The 17,488-nt window shown below is 44.3% G+C and overlaps 1 protein-coding gene across 1 annotated transcript; it reads left to right on the forward strand.

The window, feature by feature from the left end:
- The first annotated feature begins 1,830 nt into the window (after window positions 1-1,830).
- On the forward strand, window positions 1,831-13,897 carry LOC149304326 (monocarboxylate transporter 13-like). The gene is made up of 5 exons (XM_089480560.1): window positions 1,831-1,923; window positions 3,809-4,024; window positions 6,205-6,348; window positions 7,240-8,013; window positions 11,151-13,897. The coding sequence occupies exons 2-5, from the start codon at window positions 3,814-3,816 to the stop codon at window positions 11,411-11,413; spliced, it is 1,392 nt and encodes a 463-aa protein (XP_089336686.1). The 5' UTR covers window positions 1,831-1,923; window positions 3,809-3,813; the 3' UTR covers window positions 11,414-13,897.
- The last annotated feature ends 3,591 nt before the right edge of the window (window positions 13,898-17,488 follow it).

The raw sequence follows: 17,488 nt of genomic DNA on the forward strand, positions 1-17,488 counted from the left end.
CTCAAGGCTATGGAATTCTGGGAGTTGGAATTTGTTGTGGGCCCAGAGTGGAGGGGCAGTTAAAGCGGTACCAAACTGGGTTATTTATCCATTGTGGATGCAGCCATAGGTGAATTAAAGCTCAGGCATACTTCACCTGGGACAGCATGGTGCAGTGGTTTGAGCGCACAATGATGATTTCTCACCCTCTGACAGGTACAGGTTTCTTTAGCAGCATCAGCATTGAGAGGATGGTGAAAGAGGGCTGGAGGAACACACACCTTCGATGTTGGGTTGCAGAAATATGTCTGCAATAAAACCACAAATCTCTGGATTCCATGAGGGTTTGTTTGGTGAGGCACCCTCACTTTTTTGGCAGCAAAGGCTAAAAGGATCCTGTCGAACTACAAATCCCAGGATTCCACATAACTTCCTTTGATATGGCAACATTACTCTTTTGTCAAAGAAGGCTAAAAAGAGACCCTGCAGAACTACACATTCTAGGATTCCACAGAACTTCCTTTTGGTGAGGCAACTACATCAGTCTTTGGCAGAGAAAAGAGACCTTGCAAAAGTACAATATTTATATAGGACATGGGGCTTATAGCCTTTAAAGCGGGCTCAAACCGCGTTGTTTCCACCGTGTAGATGCACCCTGAGGCGCTTTCCAGACACCCAGAGCTTGCAACGCTCAAACCAATGGGTTTCCTCGGAAGCAAGAACTCCCTGGTGGGTGTCCTAATTCAACCTCTGCTGCTCCTTCTGCGCCTGCGCCGTCCTAAGCCTTTTTGGAGCCCTGATCAAAGAGCCTCTGGGATGGAGGGGGCGTGGCTTCCTCTTTCAAGCCCCGCCCCCTTCGAATCCTGCAACCTTGTATCTCCTCGGCTGCCTTTGATCGCTGCTGGCGGTACGTGCGCTGCAACTGGGGACCTTTCTGGGGGGGTCCCTATGCTCCCTCCCTTTGGAGGAAGAAAAAGGGGGCTTTGCAAGAGAAAGGGGGTTCTCCTCGGGTGCAAAAACGCCCGATGCATCCATGCCAGGGCTTTGGGGATCGAGGGAGGGGGAGGAAAGGTAAGGGTTTTCAATGGGGGGGAGGGTTACAGTTAAAACCAGGGGGGTGGTCTGGGCTGTGGATGCTTGCAAGACCCATCATGCAGAAAGTTGCCCTTTATGACCCCTGATCCTCTCCCCTCCAGAGGAGGAGGAAACAGCTGGAAACGTTGCATTAGTCATATTTATTTGTATCTTTAATCATTTAGTCAAGGCAGACCATTCAGAGCTTTTCTATTCCTCCCCCCCCCCCACAACCCCTGCCCCCCCCCCTTTCAGACGTTTCTGGCCCATGACTTTTATTTATTTATTTATTTATTTATATTTATATTTTCCATTCATTTGGTCAATGCAGACCATTCAGAGCTTTCCTATCCCACCCCCACATTTATTTATTACCATTTAACCCCTGATCCTCTCCCCTTCAGACATTTCTGTTCCATTATTTATATGTATTGATTGATATTTAATTATCTTTTTACAGTAATTTCTTTGGCCAGTTCAGACCACGAAGAGCTTTCCTATTCCCCCACTAATCCTCTCCCCTTCAGGTGCTTCTGTTGCATTATTTATATCTATCTATTTATATTTATTTATATCTTTAATTTCTTTGGTCAGAGCAGACCAAGAAGAGCTTTCCTACCCTCCATCCTTCCAAATGTTTCCAGCTTTTGGGGGGGGGGGTCCTGTTTTTAAAGCTGTTTTTCCTCTTTTGTCATTTTTAAAACAGGGGCCTTTGGCTAGACAATATAGTCATTGCTCTCCTCCTCCTCCTCCTCTTCCTGATCAAGCTTTAAAAGACAGATCTCTGGACCTCTAGCTCCACTGGATTCCCTTCCATGGCCCAGAAGCTTTTAGAAAGCAGATCCAGGCTTTGCTGCAGCTGACCAAGGGGTGAGTCTCTGCAAATAGATCAGTTGGAGGGCACTGGCCTCCTTCCTAGTTTCTGTATGTTTTTCACTTTTCTCTTTCACCTCTCCTCCAATGACCCCAAGGAGACCCAGGGTGCATCTACACTGCAGAAACAGCATAGTTTGACATTGCTTAACTGCCCTGGCTCCATGCTATGGGATCCTGGGATTTGTAGTTTGTTGTGGCACTGCCAGAAAGGGCTAAATATCTCACAAAACTACAAATCCCAGAATTCCATAGCACAGAGCCATGACAGCGTCAAACTGCACTAATTCTGCAGTGTACAGTCAGCCCTCCACATTTGCAGCTTTGACTTTTGCAAGTTTGATGATTCACAGATCTAGGAATATCCTCCAATGCAACTTTAGTGGAAATTAACCACAGAGTTGCAGTGGTTATTTATAGGTATTTATAGGTCTGTGGTCAACATCTGATGGATGTTGACCATAGAGTTGTGCTGGAGAAACTGGAGATTCCTAGAGAGGTGTTCTCTCAGGTTTTAGACACACACACACACACACACATATATATATATATATAATTTTTATTTGTGGCTTTCCCACTTTCACGGGGGTCCTGTGCCCCTAACCCAAATGAATATGGAGGGCCTACTGTAGATGCAGCCATACAATATAGGCTGTATCTACATTGCAGACACCACTTTGGCGAAATGGAAGAATCACCCTGGCTCAGCATGAAAATCCCACCTACCATTTGTGGCTATGTGCCTTCAAGTCACAGGTTTTCATAGCAAGGTTTATTCCTAGAAGGTTTGCTGTTGCCTTCCACTGGGGCTGAGAGTGTGACTTTCCCAAGGTTTTGCAGGGCCCAGCGTGGGATTTGAACCTTGGTCTCCCAGAGCCCTAGACCAACACTTCTAGACCACATTAGTGTTTAAGATTTAGTCTGCAGAGGTTTGCCGTGACCTTTCTCTGAGGTTGAGAGAATGTAATTTGCCCAGTGTCACCCAGTGGGTTTCCACAGCTGAACCAGGATCTCCTAGAGACTGATTTATTTATCGGATTTATATCCCTCTTCCAAAATGGGAGTCCTTGGGGCCAGTCATACTTACATTTTTTGCACAGAGAGATTCACATCTGTGAATCGATTCAAAATCAGTTAACAGTTCCCACTACATTTTAAGGCAGTGAATCTCTCCATGGCATTTAAATCCAGTCTGAAGTTCTCATTTGCCATTGTTCTAGATCAAAATGGAAGCGCCTCCATTTTCTGAACGGTGGCTGGGCGATCCGAATTGATCCAATAGCTTACTCACACTATCAGAGATGCAGATTGTAGTGGTTCCAGTGGGATTCAGTGTCAAATGCACTGGTTTAAATGGACTTTTCGGTTGCCCCCCGCAACAAACTGCATTGAGTACAATCGGTGCAAGTTTGAACAACAGGGAAATAACCCAGTTTCCAAACCAGGTTATTTCGTAGTTTGAATAGGCCCTTGTCCAGCACTCATGCAACAACAAAATGCTGGCTCTCATTGGCAAGATTTCTTTGGTTTGCCATGGCCTTCCTCTGAGGTTGAGAGAGTATGGCTTGCCCAAGATCACTCAATAATTTTCCTTGGGCAAAGGGGGATTTGAACCCTGGTCTCTTGAGATCTTAGCCCAAGACTTAAACCACTGCACCCTTCTCCCCTTCCTAGGGCAAGATTTCTTCCAAGGAGGATTGCCACCATTGCTTTCCCCTGAGGCTGTGAGAGTGTGACTTGCATGAAATCAATCAAGAGGTTTCCATGGCTGAGCAGGGATTGGAACCCTGGTCTTCCAAAATCCGCATCCAATACTCCCAAGTACAATTGTGCTTTTATAGAATAGTTTTCTCTGTATTATCACCATTCTTTATCCCTGCAGGATCCATGCCGGTGCCGGTTGTGGTCCAGGCGGAGGCCCCCGATGGAGGCTGGGGATGGATGATTGTGCTAGCGGCTTTCCTCCAGTCCGCCTTGGTCTTCGGCGTGATCCGCTCTTTCGGGGTCTTCTTTGTGGAGTTTGTGACCCACTTTGGAGAGTTGTCGGGACGTATCTCCTGGATCACATCCATCGGGATCGCTGTGCAACAATTTGCTAGTGAGTCCAAATGAGGGAGGGAAGGAGGATTCAGTTCCTTGGGAGCTTATTCCTTGGGAGCTTATGGGCCAAATCTGCAAGAGCTGTTTAGGACTACAAAGCCATAGTACAAAACTGTAGCTGGCTGAGGGATTCTGGGAGCTATAGTCCAAAGAAGTAAAATATTTTGTAGGCGGTCAAGAAGAGCCAGCATCGTGTAGTGGTTTGTGCCTTGGACTAGGACATTGGCAGAACAGGGTTCGAATTCTCAGCTCAGCCATGGAAACCCAATGGGTGCCCTTGGGCAATTCACGCTCTCTCAGCCCCGAGGATGGCAATGGCAAACCTCCTCTGAAAAAACCTGCCTAGAAAACCCAGTGATAAGTTCACCTTAAGATTGCCATAAATGAGAAAAATGACTTGAAGGTACACAACAACAACAACAACAACAACAACAACAACAACATAGGGAGAAATTATGATTCTCTATGTGCTGAAAAAACGTCTTTTGGCTGTGGCTGCTGTGATGTGGTGGAAGCCTTCACATTTTTGTTTCTTACAATTATACCTTGCCTTCTCCTCCCAAAAATAGGAGTCAAGGCAGTGATCACAGAGAGGGCTGGATTTGCCTTGGTAGGAGGCTGTGATTTAAAATAATATATAATATATACACACAGTCGCCCTTCCTAACTTGCGGATCTGAGATCCGTGACCTTGAATATCTGCAGAGGGGGGGACCTTCGCTTTCAATGCCGCATGCACGGGGATGTGCCCCATTCAAGCCTATGGGGCTTGAATAGGCACGAGCCTCCATTTTTGTGGGGCAGTCCGGAACAAAGGGCCAACTGTATATGTGTGTGTGTGTATATATATATATATACATACATACACAGACAAAAACACACACAGAGACACACACACATTAAGCAATCGTCTGTTGAGACATTCTGACCTAGATCATATATTTGACCCTAGGTTCCTTCTGGAAATTATATCTCTCCATAACATGTGATCCCAGCGAAAGAGCAAATTCTGATGAATTATTAACAAATTCAATAAATGGAAACCAAACATTGAAAACATTGTTTCTGTTTGTTGGCAGTTCTATATCACAGAATAAGTTAGCTTTTTGTTGTTATTGTTGTTAAAAGCCATATTCCAGATTCACATGTCCATGTTTCTACTGAGCGCTTATTCAGAGATTTCCACTATAGGCTAATAGTCAAAGACTTCCGCTCCAGAGTAATTTCAAGTCTTTCAGATAGACATAATTCTTTATGATTAATTCTTTATGATTCAATACAATACCTTGGTCAATAAACAAAGGGTCACCTTATCTAAAATTCCAAAATCCAAAATTGTCCACATGGATGGCTGTGACAGAGACACCTTTGCTTTTCTGATGGTTCAAAATTTGTTTCATGCACACACACAAATTTCAAAAATAATATCTATAAAATTAACTTTGGGCTATGTTTATAAGGTGTATACCAAACATAAATGAATTTCATGTTTAGACTTAGGTCCCATCTCCAAGAGATCTTGTTATGCATATGCAAATATCCCCAAATCTGAAAAACTCCAAAATACTTCCAGTCCCAAGCAGATAAGGGAGACTCAACCTGTATTTCTGAGCATTTTTGCAACGCAGCCGCATGGAGAGAGCATTGTATTAGCCTAGGCTTTTTCACAGCTGTAATGAATGGAGAGGTAATAATAATAATATAATAATAATTTGTTTTATTTATATACTGCTATTCCAAAGATCATAGCGGTGAACAGCAAGTAAGCTAATTAGCAAGTAAGCTAATTACTTGCTAATTAGGTTCAGAGATAGGATCTTGGCACAGTATGAAATGTCTCTGGAAGAACTGGAAAGCTGATATTTTTTCCCCCTAAGAAAGGCATTAAATTAAAGCAAGAATTTAATCAGTTCCTTACTTGACTTAAACTTGCAGGAGAAGGAATTAAAGCCATGATGTGGCACTACTTGCAGTCAGTGTGGAAACAGTGCCCCATGTAACACAAGTGTGGCAATCGTGCAGCTCTCCAGTCGTTGTTTGACTGCAACCCCCATCAGCCCTAGCAAAGCCAATGATGCAGAATGCTGAGAGCTGCAGTCCAGCAACAGCTGGAAAGTCCCACAGCTCCCAACCCTGGCATGATAGAAAGGTGCTAATGGATTTGTCCTTCTTTGACAGGCCCGGTGGGCAGCGCCTTAAGCTCTCGCTATGGCGCACGCCCCGTCATCATGGCCGGCGGGTTTTTCTCTGGCCTGGGGTTTCTGTTGGCCTCATTTGCTACCTGCCTGGCTCACCTGTACCTCTGCATTGGGCTTCTGTCAGGTAAGTTCCCAGTGAAAACAGCATCCTTTGCATACAGACCAGTTACCTGTGCCTATCCAGAGATTGGAACCACAGTCTTCCAAAATCCCAAGTACAGTTGTGCTTTTTAAGAATAGATTTCTCTGTATTATCACCCATGCTTTATCACTGCAGGACCCACCAGGTTAAAAACAATCTGCATTTTGGAGAGACCCTCATTCTGCAGCTAGGGAATGATGGGAGGTATAGTTGGACACAGCTGGAGGCTTGGGGGAATATGTTATGCAAAATCAGCTGTCCCCCAAACCTCCGGCTGTGTCCCACTACACTTCCCATCATCCCTAGCCACAGTGGCTGGGGATGGTGGGTGGTGTAGTCCACCACGATTGGATCGCTCCCGATTGGGAAAGGCTGCATTAAGTGAAGTCAGTCTGTATTTTGTTCATCATATTACTCAGTTCATTGAAATGTAATTGCTCAATTTTATTTTGCTTCGAGGATGGGAGTGTTTTTTTAAAAAAGGGGGCTGAAATGCAGGTGAACAAGGGAAGGTTGGAGAAGAAAAGCCAGTCTTCACAATAAATCAGCTAAAGTTCAGTTACTCAGGTTCAGTTACCAAAGAGATAACGGGAAAAACAGGTTTTCCTATGAAGATGCAAAATTAGCTGGCGTGGGAGAACAGCAAGGTCTCTTTCAAAATGGCTGCCAAGGGTCTCCTTAGAAGACCTGGCAAAATATATTGGACTATTGAGGGTAAGGGTGGTGTGTGGGAGACGTTGGCCCTGGTGTTCCCAACCTAGAAGGCCACTTGAGGGAACATTTAGTGTGAAGCCTGCCGTCTTGGAAAAGGGAAATGGGGCGTAGATGTCGTCCATGGTAACATCCTTTACTTGCACTTCCATCTCTTGCCAGGTTTTGGCTGGGCCTTGGTCTTCACACCTTCACTGGCTTCAGTGGCCCGATACTTCAAGAAGCGGCGGACGTTGGCCACCAGCCTGGCCTTGACTGGTGTGGGCCTCTCTTCCTTTGCCTTTTCCCCGCTCTTCCAACTCCTGGTGGACACCTACGCTTGGCGTGGGGCCCTCATGATCGTAGCCGGCATGTCCTTCAACCTGATTGTGTGTGGTGCCCTCATCCGGCCACTGACCCTCAAGGAGGACCTCTCTTGTCCGTTGGGTGGAGACCCCGAAAAGCCATGTTGGAAGAAGTTGTCCTCTCTCTTTGGCCTACACCTCCTCTCCCACTGGCCTTTCATGCGCTTCGTCTTGGCCATTACTCTTGTCAACACGGGCTACTTCATCCCCTACGTCCACTTAGTGGCCCGGGCCAGGGAGCTTGGCTTTGACGAGTACCAGGCTGCCTTCTTAATGTCCGTGGCAGCTGTGGCCGACCTCTCCGGCCGCCTCTTCTCTGGCTGGCTGGGGAACTGCAGGGCTTTCCGCTTGATCCACATCTTGGTGACGTGGACTTCCTTGACGGGTGTCGCCTTGCTACTGATTCCATGGGGCCGCACCTATGCTCTCCTGGTGGCCATCAGCCTCGGCTACGGGTTCTTCTCCGGAGCCCTCACGCCCGTGGTCTTCTCCATCATTCCAGAGATCGTGGGCATCGGGAACATCTTCAGCTCTATGGGGCTCCTGCAAATGATCGAGAGCATCGGAGGCCTCCTGGGGTCACCCCTCTCTGGTAGGCAGGAGATCCCTTAATCCACAGCACTACCCACCAAAAAATAACCAGGGGTGCATTTTTGGAGTTAGGGGGCCATATTGGCCTCCTAGAAGAACTTAGGGAGCTGAAGTGGAGTCACCCACACAAATCAAAATAGGTTATTATTTTTTTAATTTTAATTTTATAATTTTGTAATTTTTATACATACACATACACACACACATGCCTCAAAGCAAATCCATGTACCAGTAAACAAAATCTATATATGTTTCTTTTGAGAGAGAGAGAGAGAGAGAGAAATGTACAGGTTTTGTTTATATGGATTTGGTTTAGATGTATATTTATGTATAGAGAGAAAGAGAGAGAGAGAAATGTATAGGTTTTGTTTATATATATATATATAGAGAGAGAGGGGGGATTATATAGATTTGCTTTCTAGTGTTTCTATATATATGTATATACATACACACACAGACACAGTTGGTTTGTGTGTGTGTGTGTGTATACAGTAGCAATAGCAAGTACATTTCTTTCCACATTTTCTGGGGATGGGGCACAGGACCCTCATGAAAATATGGAAAAACTGCAAATAAAGAGACCACTATTTTTTTACTTGAAAGAGTCCCTCTAGAGATCTCTAGGTCCTCCAGCGCAACTTTGTGACATCTTCTGGCAGAAGCTGACCATAGAATTGCATTGGAGGACCTACAAATGCATAGAGAAGTGTTTTCTCTAGGAATCTGTAGGTCCTCCAGTGTGTCTCTATGGTTACCTTCTGGCAGATTTGCACTGGAGGATCTAGACATACCTAAAGAGAACATATTAGTCAAAACTGTGAATAATAAAATCCACAAAAGTCAAATCCACAAATGTGGAGGGCAGATTCTGTGTGTGTGTGTCTGTCTGTCTGTGTATATATATATATATAGCAAGCCAACAGGACTTCTCCACATACAGTGCACCCGCCCCATACACAGCTTCCAGCCTACCTTGGTATCTGCTGGGGTTTGGTTTAAGGACCCCCCATGCATGCTAAAATCTGTGAATGCTCAAGTCCCATTATATACAATGGTGTAGTAAATGAGTATCCCTTATATAAAATTGCAAAATCAAGGTTTGCTTTTTGGACTTTATATTTTGGAATATTTTCAAGCCATGGACGGTTGAATCCATGGATCACGAATCTGTGGATACAGAGAACTTGACTACAATAATAATATTTATATCTTTTCTCTTACAGTTAAAGTTTCTTTCTATATCTTTTCTTAACAAAGGGGCTCAAGAGACTGCCCCAAAAGGGCAGCCTGTAGCTGCCCGTTTTTCTGATGCAAGGAGGCTGCACCAACCAAACACTGCAGCCTCCGTCAGGACTAAAAAGAACCCACTGAAAGCAGGTTCTCTGTAGTCTGAGTGCCGGGTGCCATCGTTGTGCCATTGGTGCACTTGCACACACTGATGACATACACATAGCATGGTGATGTTTGGACACTGCGCTGCACCTGCATCATCATGACGGTCCCCATGTGGACAGAGCCATGCCATGATGGCGCCAGCGGTGCAAAGTAGCACTTGGGAGCATGCGGACGCACTGCACTCCCAAGCCCTAAAATTGGCCCCAGACTGACATTTTGCAGAAGTCTGTACTGGGCCAAAGTTTCTTTCAAAGTTTAAAATATACAGCGAAACAATTCAGATCATGAGAATGTTATAAATATTAAATATAAAATTAAACTAACACCAGAGTTACAAACAGCACAGAGAACATTAAACAAATAGGTGCATACAAGGCTAAATCTGGCCCTTGGATCTTCCAAGGGGCATTTTGAGGCAAATTCTCTTTTCTGAGAAAACAGCCTTCCTCCAGCCATATATTTCCCCACCTCGACTTAAATCAAATTGTAATTTAAATCCTGACTTAAATGGTTTCTCTGATGAACTCTGTTTTAATGGCAGGAACCACAGTTGAAATCATGAGTTAGGAAATTCTGTTTCATGGTTATCTCATAGTAGAAGGACCTTATAGTGTAATATAATATCTGTGCTGTTTAATGCATATTCAGAGAGAAAGGTTTCATTAGAAGGAAGATAACACTGATCAATTATTCTGATCAATTATTCTAGATTAATTTTTTGAACATCAAATAATTTTTGTTCATCCTTGGTCTTTATATCCAGACTCCTCCATGGACTTCATATCTATTCAATCTCCCCAAATTTTCTATTCATTGACCTTCTCTGTCTTGCATTTAGAGGGAAAGCCGAGGGGTAGAATTTATACCACCGACAGAAGACTGTAGAAACAATTAGTTCATTTCTCATCACCCTAAACTGCTATTAATGTATTCAGCGACTATAATTAGAAGTTGTGTAATTAGTATTCATGATGATATCTTTGACCTCGGACCTTGTTTTAACAATTGTTCTAGGAAAGTTTTGTAATCTGATTTCAGCTTCAACCATCAGATGTACCTCTCCCCCCCCCCCAAAAAAAAAAACATATTTTTTTCCTAAAAGAAAATTGTAATTAACACTGGAACAATTATTTTGAGTCATAAGATTCAGTCAAATTCAGTGCTTGGTTAAAAGTGGGTTCTGTCTGGATGAAACCTGTGTTGTAATCATCAAGAGTACTATTGAACATGGGCTAAATATGGCTAAATCCATTCACCTAGAAATTAATCACTGAATGCAGGACATAGGTGAGTCTTTTTCACAACCTGGTGTCCTGATAATGTTGGACTATAAGTCCCAGAATCCCCAAGCCAAGTACAGAGGACATCACAGTTGGAAAAGCTGAGCTAAACCATGTCTACTCTAGCCAGCATCCACATTTCCACCAAGAAGAAGGGTGGGTACAGTGTGACCTTCCAGACGCTGTTGGACTGCAACTCCCAGCATTCCTCACCAATATCCATGTTGGATAGGGGATGGTGGGAGTTATAGTCAGACAACATCAAAAAGGTGTCATCTTGTCCATTCCTCTTCATGATCCAGTCTGTGATCAGTGGTTGTATTTAGCGGTGAAGGGGTCACTAATTGTAGGTTCTAGGTTTGTCTTGGAACTTGGGTTCTAGGTTTGTCTTGCACATTTGCCTCAGAGCTTGGGTTCTAGATTTGGTCATTCTAACTTACCTGCTCTTCTTTCTTTCTCCCAGGTTTTCTGAGGGATGTAACAGGTGACTACGTCGTCTCGTTCTTGGCTGCTGGGTCTTTCCTCTTAACTGGCAGCTTAGTTCTGGTTACTATGCCCAACTTCTTCACCTGCTTGGCTCCACTGGCTTTGCAAGAACCCAGTGCTAAGGCCGAAGCAGGGGAAGGCTCTCCCTTGGCAGCACAGGCACCTGTTCCTGTGATGGTTGTCTCTCCTGAAAACGGCCATCCTTACAAGGTCATGCCTGAGAAGGAGTTTGAATCCTGATTGGTGACTGGATGTCCTCTGGAGGAACCAAAATGGCACTGGGGTTCTGTTGGGACCGGTGTATCTGTGTGCCATGCTTGAAAAATATTCCCTTTTTAAAAACGATGCTGTCTGCAATCTCCCAGCCAGCAGTCTGGAAGTTGTGATGCAGAAAGAAAGGGGAACTTTTCCAAACATGGTGTGGGTGTGTTTTCATAAAGTCTCATCCAAGGAATGAGAAAGATTGTCTGTTGCAGCTCCCAGTTAGAGTACTGTTTGTGTCTGTGCCTTAATCACTGTTCCACCTTTCCTCTGAGCCACCCACAATTGTTGGGATGCACAAAAACACACTCATTATTATTATGGAGGTTTAACTTGGGATTGATATTGGAACCTAGGAAAATGCCTGTTGCAGAGAGAAGGGAATGCCTGACCCTCGTCCAGAAGTACTTGGGCTGCAACTCCCATCAGCCCCAGCCAGCAGAGTCGGGTGAGGGGTACTGGAACTAGGAAGTCTGGCCCTGATCCCACTCTGCTCCTCTTTCTGATCATCGTAGGTGACTCCGTACCCCTGTCCCTCACTGCTCAGAAATGGGCATCTCCAATTTTCATTTGACACTCTTCTGGTTAAGACTTTTCTTGAAGTCCTGGATTCTCCTGGATGAGTGTTTAGCAAAAGGAAGAAAAATATTGTGTGCCACTTACAGAGAAGCTGTGAAGGTCCATTTTCCAGTTGTGGTGTTTAACGTAATACATCACATGTTTACCGTGGCCTATTGAAGAATAAAAACTTGGGAGATGTTCCGTTTTGGAGGTGAGCACAGCTCCCAGAATCCTTCACTAGCCATGTAGGTGGAAGGATTTGGGGAAATGTGATCCCCAAAAAAATAACTTTCCTCAAGCTCTCCCTCTTTTTAGTACTTAACTTCATCCCGCTACCCCTAATCTATGATTTTTTTTCTTTGTTCCTCTGCAACAAGAATTTGAGGTATCATTGGACTGCAACTCCCAGCAGGTCTTCCCAGCAGGGATTCTGAGAGTTGCACTCCAGCAGCATCTGGAAGGTTGCGATTCCTGTTTCTGCTGTACAAAAGGTAATCTACCTTCGCACATTTCCGGAGGGAGACACGCTCTCATGTACATTACAGCCGGAGTGCAAGGCTGCTTCTGTGGCCCTTGTGTTCAGCTGCAGGAAATAGCAAGGGAACTGAAGGTATTGCTGGACTTCATAATGGTGGCACTTTGGTTACCATGTCAACCAACCTTTAGTTGTTTTGTGGGTATGTACCTATGTATATTTATGTTCAGAAGCCTTGCCATGAAACCAAAAGCAGCAGAAGCTGGGAAGAGTTACTTTTGGGGGCTCCAGCTCCCTAGCCGCCATGTTAAGTGGCCATGTTGGAGGCGCCATTCTGAGACATGTACAGTCACCCTCCCAAGTCTGCGACTTGAATTCCACAGACTTGGAAATCTGCAGCGAGATGACTGCCATTAATGTCAATGGGGCGTGCATGCATACAATGCCCCATTGACATTAATGCATTCATGCCTATGGGGCTTGAAGATGTGCAAGTTTTGGAACTCATGGGGAGGGGGGCCGGAACGGATCCCCCACAAATTCCAAGGACCAACTATACACTTGAAGGCGGATATTAGTGGGAGGACCTGTAGTCCAGTCACTTTGCAAACCCTTAAAACTGGGCAACCTCTAGCCTATCTGGAAGTGCCCCTGTTTCTCTTCTCTTCTGCACAGTTCTGGGACCAATTCCTTGATTTTCGACAGGGACTTCATCCTCTTTCTGCCACCAAACTTGGAAGAGCAGAGGTGCCACCCAAAACTTGGCATTCTGCAAATGCATCATGCCACACCAACCTGGCATGGATAGGGGTGATGGGAGTTGCAGTCCAGTATGTCTGGAGGTTGCTGCTAGGTGTCGGAGATTACATATTGTGTTTTCCACACACACACAAAAAAGGATTTTTAAAAATGTATTTGGAAGAACAGCATTCCTTCCTTCAAAAAAAAGCCTTCCAGGCTTTTCTTTTTTGAAAATATCTGTTACCACTTGTTTGTCTGTCTTTTTTTTATTTATTAGTTTAGTAATTTAAAAAATTTGTGAAATAAAATTTACAAGAGATCAATGATGAAAGCGGTTTGGGCACTTTCTCTCCAGGAACCCAAGACATTTTGGAAGGAACTGTCGTTTTCAATTTATTCCTGTAGTTCGAAATAGAGGACTAGGAAAACCGCTCCGAATTAAAGAGCCTACTTGCTTTGAGAGGACTCTCTAGTCCCAGGAGAGATTTCTGCTAGGATGACCTTTGTTAACTGCGAAAACTGAAAGCTTTATAAAATGGCACGGCTGGCTTTGTAACCTCCTTGATGCAACACTTTTGTCTCTGTAAATAATTGACGATCAACTGCATTGTATTTGTTGCTTTAATGTACGGTTCAGCAAATTGTGCACGGTGCACCAAAGCACAATGTGAAGTTCAAAAGTTGGAACTCTCCTACACCAACCCTGTATATTCATACATTGAACACATATGACTTTTGCAGGAGATCCTAAAATTCTCAAAATGTTGGCCCTCCAGGCCTTTATGGCCTCAGCTCCCAGCATCCCCAGCCAGCCTGGCTATTAGTCAGGGATCTTGGGAGCTGAAGTGCAAAACTTCCAGAGAAACAATGTTTGGAAACCATTGTCCTGACCAGCAAAAGTTGTCATAATGTAATAATCCTGGCTTCTTCATAGGCTTCCCAGATCTTTTTCTGGCCTAAAGGCTGAAGAGAGGAATCTCAGGGGCTGCATCCACACTGCAGAAATAAAGCAGTTTGACACCACTTTAACTGCCATGGCTCAATGTTATGGAACCCTGGGTGTCAAAAGTGGTGTGAAACTGCTTTAATTCTGCAGTGCGGATATATATTTGAACTGCATACTCTCTGTAGTTATGGGTGGTGTTTAATATATCGCACTTAATGACATCATCACCTTTGATGACATCATAGAGCCTGTGACATCAGAAGATCATCTCCATAGGCATCAGGTTTTGGCCCTGAAATCTCATGATTCCTGACCTGGAGACCCCAGTTCTTCAGGATTAGCAGAGTCAAAACCTGAAGCCTGAAGAGGAAGCAAATCTGTGTTATTAGAGCAGTAGTTCCAAAACTCTGGTCTTCCAGACGTTTCGGACTTCAGCTCCCAGAATTCCTTATTGCCCAAGTTACTTGGAGCTTCTGGGAGATTATGTCCAAAACACTCGGGGGACTAAAGTTTGGGAATCACTGGTATCGAGACTGGGTCAAAAGCAGAATTCGGGGTTTATCTCAGATGAAGTCTTCAGTCTTTCCAGCAGAGTGCAGACATCAAGGGCTCCTAGAATAAGAATGGGGGGTTTTGTGGATGAAGGTGGCTAGGGTTTGGGACTCCCCTCCCAGCTCTCTGGAGGGCCCTTAGAAACTAGAAAACCAGGAGAGAGGAGCCTTTGAGGCCTTGCATTGGGAGAAAGGCTGGACATAAGAAAGAAGAAAATAAAGTAATCATCATAATAGTTTGGCAGATGCAAGACCTCCAAACAGCACCAGCGAGGTTGGACTTTGCCTCATCCTGCTGGGATATCTCCATTTGGCCCTTTGCCACCAGCCGAAATATCTCTCTTGCCCTTTGGAGTCTTGTTTTCTCTCCTTTGCAATAATAACACAGAAAGCCCCGCAGGATCCTTTCTTTCTAAGAAAGAAAGTTTGGAGTGAAAGGAACCAACACTAGACTCCCAGTCCTAAATCCACATCAAAACCTCTCCTCTCCATTAGAAATACCGGTAGTTGAGAGGCTAACATTCAAAGGATCAATCTAACTTGCAGGGTCCTTCCAGCTGTGCTGGACTAACAACCCCCATCATCCCTATCCTCTGGATTTGCTGGCAATGGAAATAGTAGTCCATCACAGCTGGAGACGTTGCATTTGATGAGACTCAATCTGTGTTTAAATAGGCTGCAAGAGCGAGTGCACTGTTCATCACAGTAGGCCCTTGGGATTTGCTGTGGTTCAGTTCCAGAATCTCCTGTGGATACCAAAATCCGCAGATACTCACATCCCTTTAAATAAAACGGTGTCTTTTATACAGTATAAAATGGCAGAATCAAGGTTTGCTTTTTGGAATTTCTATATTTTAAAAAATATTTTAAAGCCGTGGATGCTTGGATCTGTGAATTAAAAACCCACGGACAAGGAGGGCTGTATAAATAATGTGACCCATAAGAAAACATGCATGGGTAGCTGTGTTGCTCATTTAACAATGCCAACCAAAACCCATTGCTGATACCTTTACTGGCCACCCAAAATGCACAATATAGTTGTTGCAAGCTTTCAAAGCTCCATGGGCTTCTTCAGCATCAGGCAAGATATTACAAACCAAACAGGAGGGGAAAAAACAATTGGAGATGTTAGTCAAATGCCTGGATGTTGTTTCAGTCCTTGTATATTGGGGAGGATATATTTTGCGCAGGCCAGCTCCTCCTCTTTCTGGCCGTGTGACAATAGGGAGATTTGCAAAGTCCAGGAAATTTAAAGTCCATTTGCATCTCAACAGGGACCCCCCCCCTTTTTTTTTCTTTTTTCTTTTTTCTTTTTTTTTTTTTTTTTTGCAATCCAATATATCTATCCATATATAATGAATTTATATTTATAGGAGGGTATTTAGCTTCTATTCGGTAATGCCCTACCATTTTCTGGGATGCCCTCCATTTTGCGGTGCCTTGCCCTCCTTTGCGGTGAGGTCATCCAGCCACCCTGGCCAGGCATAACGCCCCACCGGGTATTCAGCCCTCCTCTGGGGTGTCATCCGGTGCACTTTGCACACCTTGCACACTCCTCATCACACTTCTGTTTCTACCTCTTGCCTCTGTTCACTACACTATCTCCTTGCACTGATAGACATAGTAGTGGAAGCTGGGCGTGTTTTACTTATGTTTTTAACTTTTGCATGATTTTGTGTTAATTTCATACTATTTTAACTAGACGATTTTAATTTCATTGCAATGTTTTTATCTTGTCAGTCGCTCTGGGTCCCTTTCTTGGAGAAAAGTGGCACAGAAATTAAATAGAAAATAAATACAAAATTAAGGAGCGATAAGCCACAATCCTGCTGCTCAGTTTAGGGCAGCTGATCCTTTTTTTTACATTATTATTTTGATTCTAGGCCTGCCATTCCAAAGCTGGCATATGGAAAATCCTACACCAAGATGGGAATAGAAGATATTTTTGGACTCGGCAGCCCCAGAGCACAGAAAGTGTCCTGGAGTGACTCTCCTTCCCTTCAGTTTCTAGAAGTCGATGAGACGGCTGTCACATAGAATTGGGGGCATTGGCTGTCCCTTCTTCCATTGCTTCCTCTCAGAGTCACATAGGGTTGCTGTGTCCCTTTATTATAAGGGATGACCCCATCTCACAGCTGGAAATACTGTATTTCCTTTTTATAGAGACTAACCAAGATACCTCCAAATCCCTTCTTTTGAGGCATGGGCCCTTCAGAAATATGCACATCATTTGTTGTTGTTGTGTGCCTTCAACTCACTTCTGACTTATGGCAACCCTAAAGCAACAGCAGCAGCATGGTTTCACCATTCAACTCTTCAGCTGAAAAGTCCCCTGGAGCAGGTTATAAGGATTCAAAACAAAACGAAATCAAAAAGTCCACAAGGCTTACAGTCTATTACTGGTTTTTAAGAACTTTTATTAAGAACTGTCATGCTGCACTTGCTGATCGATGAATGTTTTTTTTAGTTGTACCTATGTCTTACACTATCTCTGATGGTTTTTGCCAATGAGCTGGATTGTAGTCTGAGCTTTATAAGAGCTATCCCTGATGCTGAACCTACTTTCGAGGGGGGTTGGATTCCACATCTTTTATAGCTTCTATAAAGTTCAGGCTAAAACCCAGGGCAGATTTGCAACCCCACCGGCATGGCATCCATCAGTCTCCTGTGGCTCTGATTTTGGACTGAACTCCACAGCAGATCCACTGCTCCACTTACAAGGAAGTCTCTATTGGTTTGGATTTCAGCTAGCTCTAGAAGCTGTTTTTCCAGTGCCAGGG

Source organism: Sceloporus occidentalis, unplaced genomic scaffold (genome assembly GCF_023333645.1).
Source record: "Sceloporus occidentalis isolate IW3139 unplaced genomic scaffold, rSceOcc1.0.p SCAF_14, whole genome shotgun sequence".
Taxonomy (NCBI): Eukaryota; Metazoa; Chordata; class Lepidosauria; order Squamata; family Phrynosomatidae; genus Sceloporus; species Sceloporus occidentalis.

What these genes read in the sequence shown, in the direction of transcription:
- LOC149304326 (XM_089480560.1), top strand. Translation starts at nt 3,814, where the DNA reads ATGCCGGTGCCGGTTGTGGTCCAGGCGGAGGCCCCCGATGGAGGCTGG. An exon ending in CGCTGTGCAACAATTTGCTA is followed by an intron (nt 4,025 to 6,204) that starts GTGAGTCCAAAT and finishes CTTCTTTGACAG; the next exon opens with GCCCGGTGGGCAGCGCCTTA. An exon ending in CCTGGGGTCACCCCTCTCTG is followed by an intron (nt 8,014 to 11,150) that starts GTAGGCAGGAGA and finishes TCTTTCTCCCAG; the next exon opens with GTTTTCTGAGGGATGTAACA.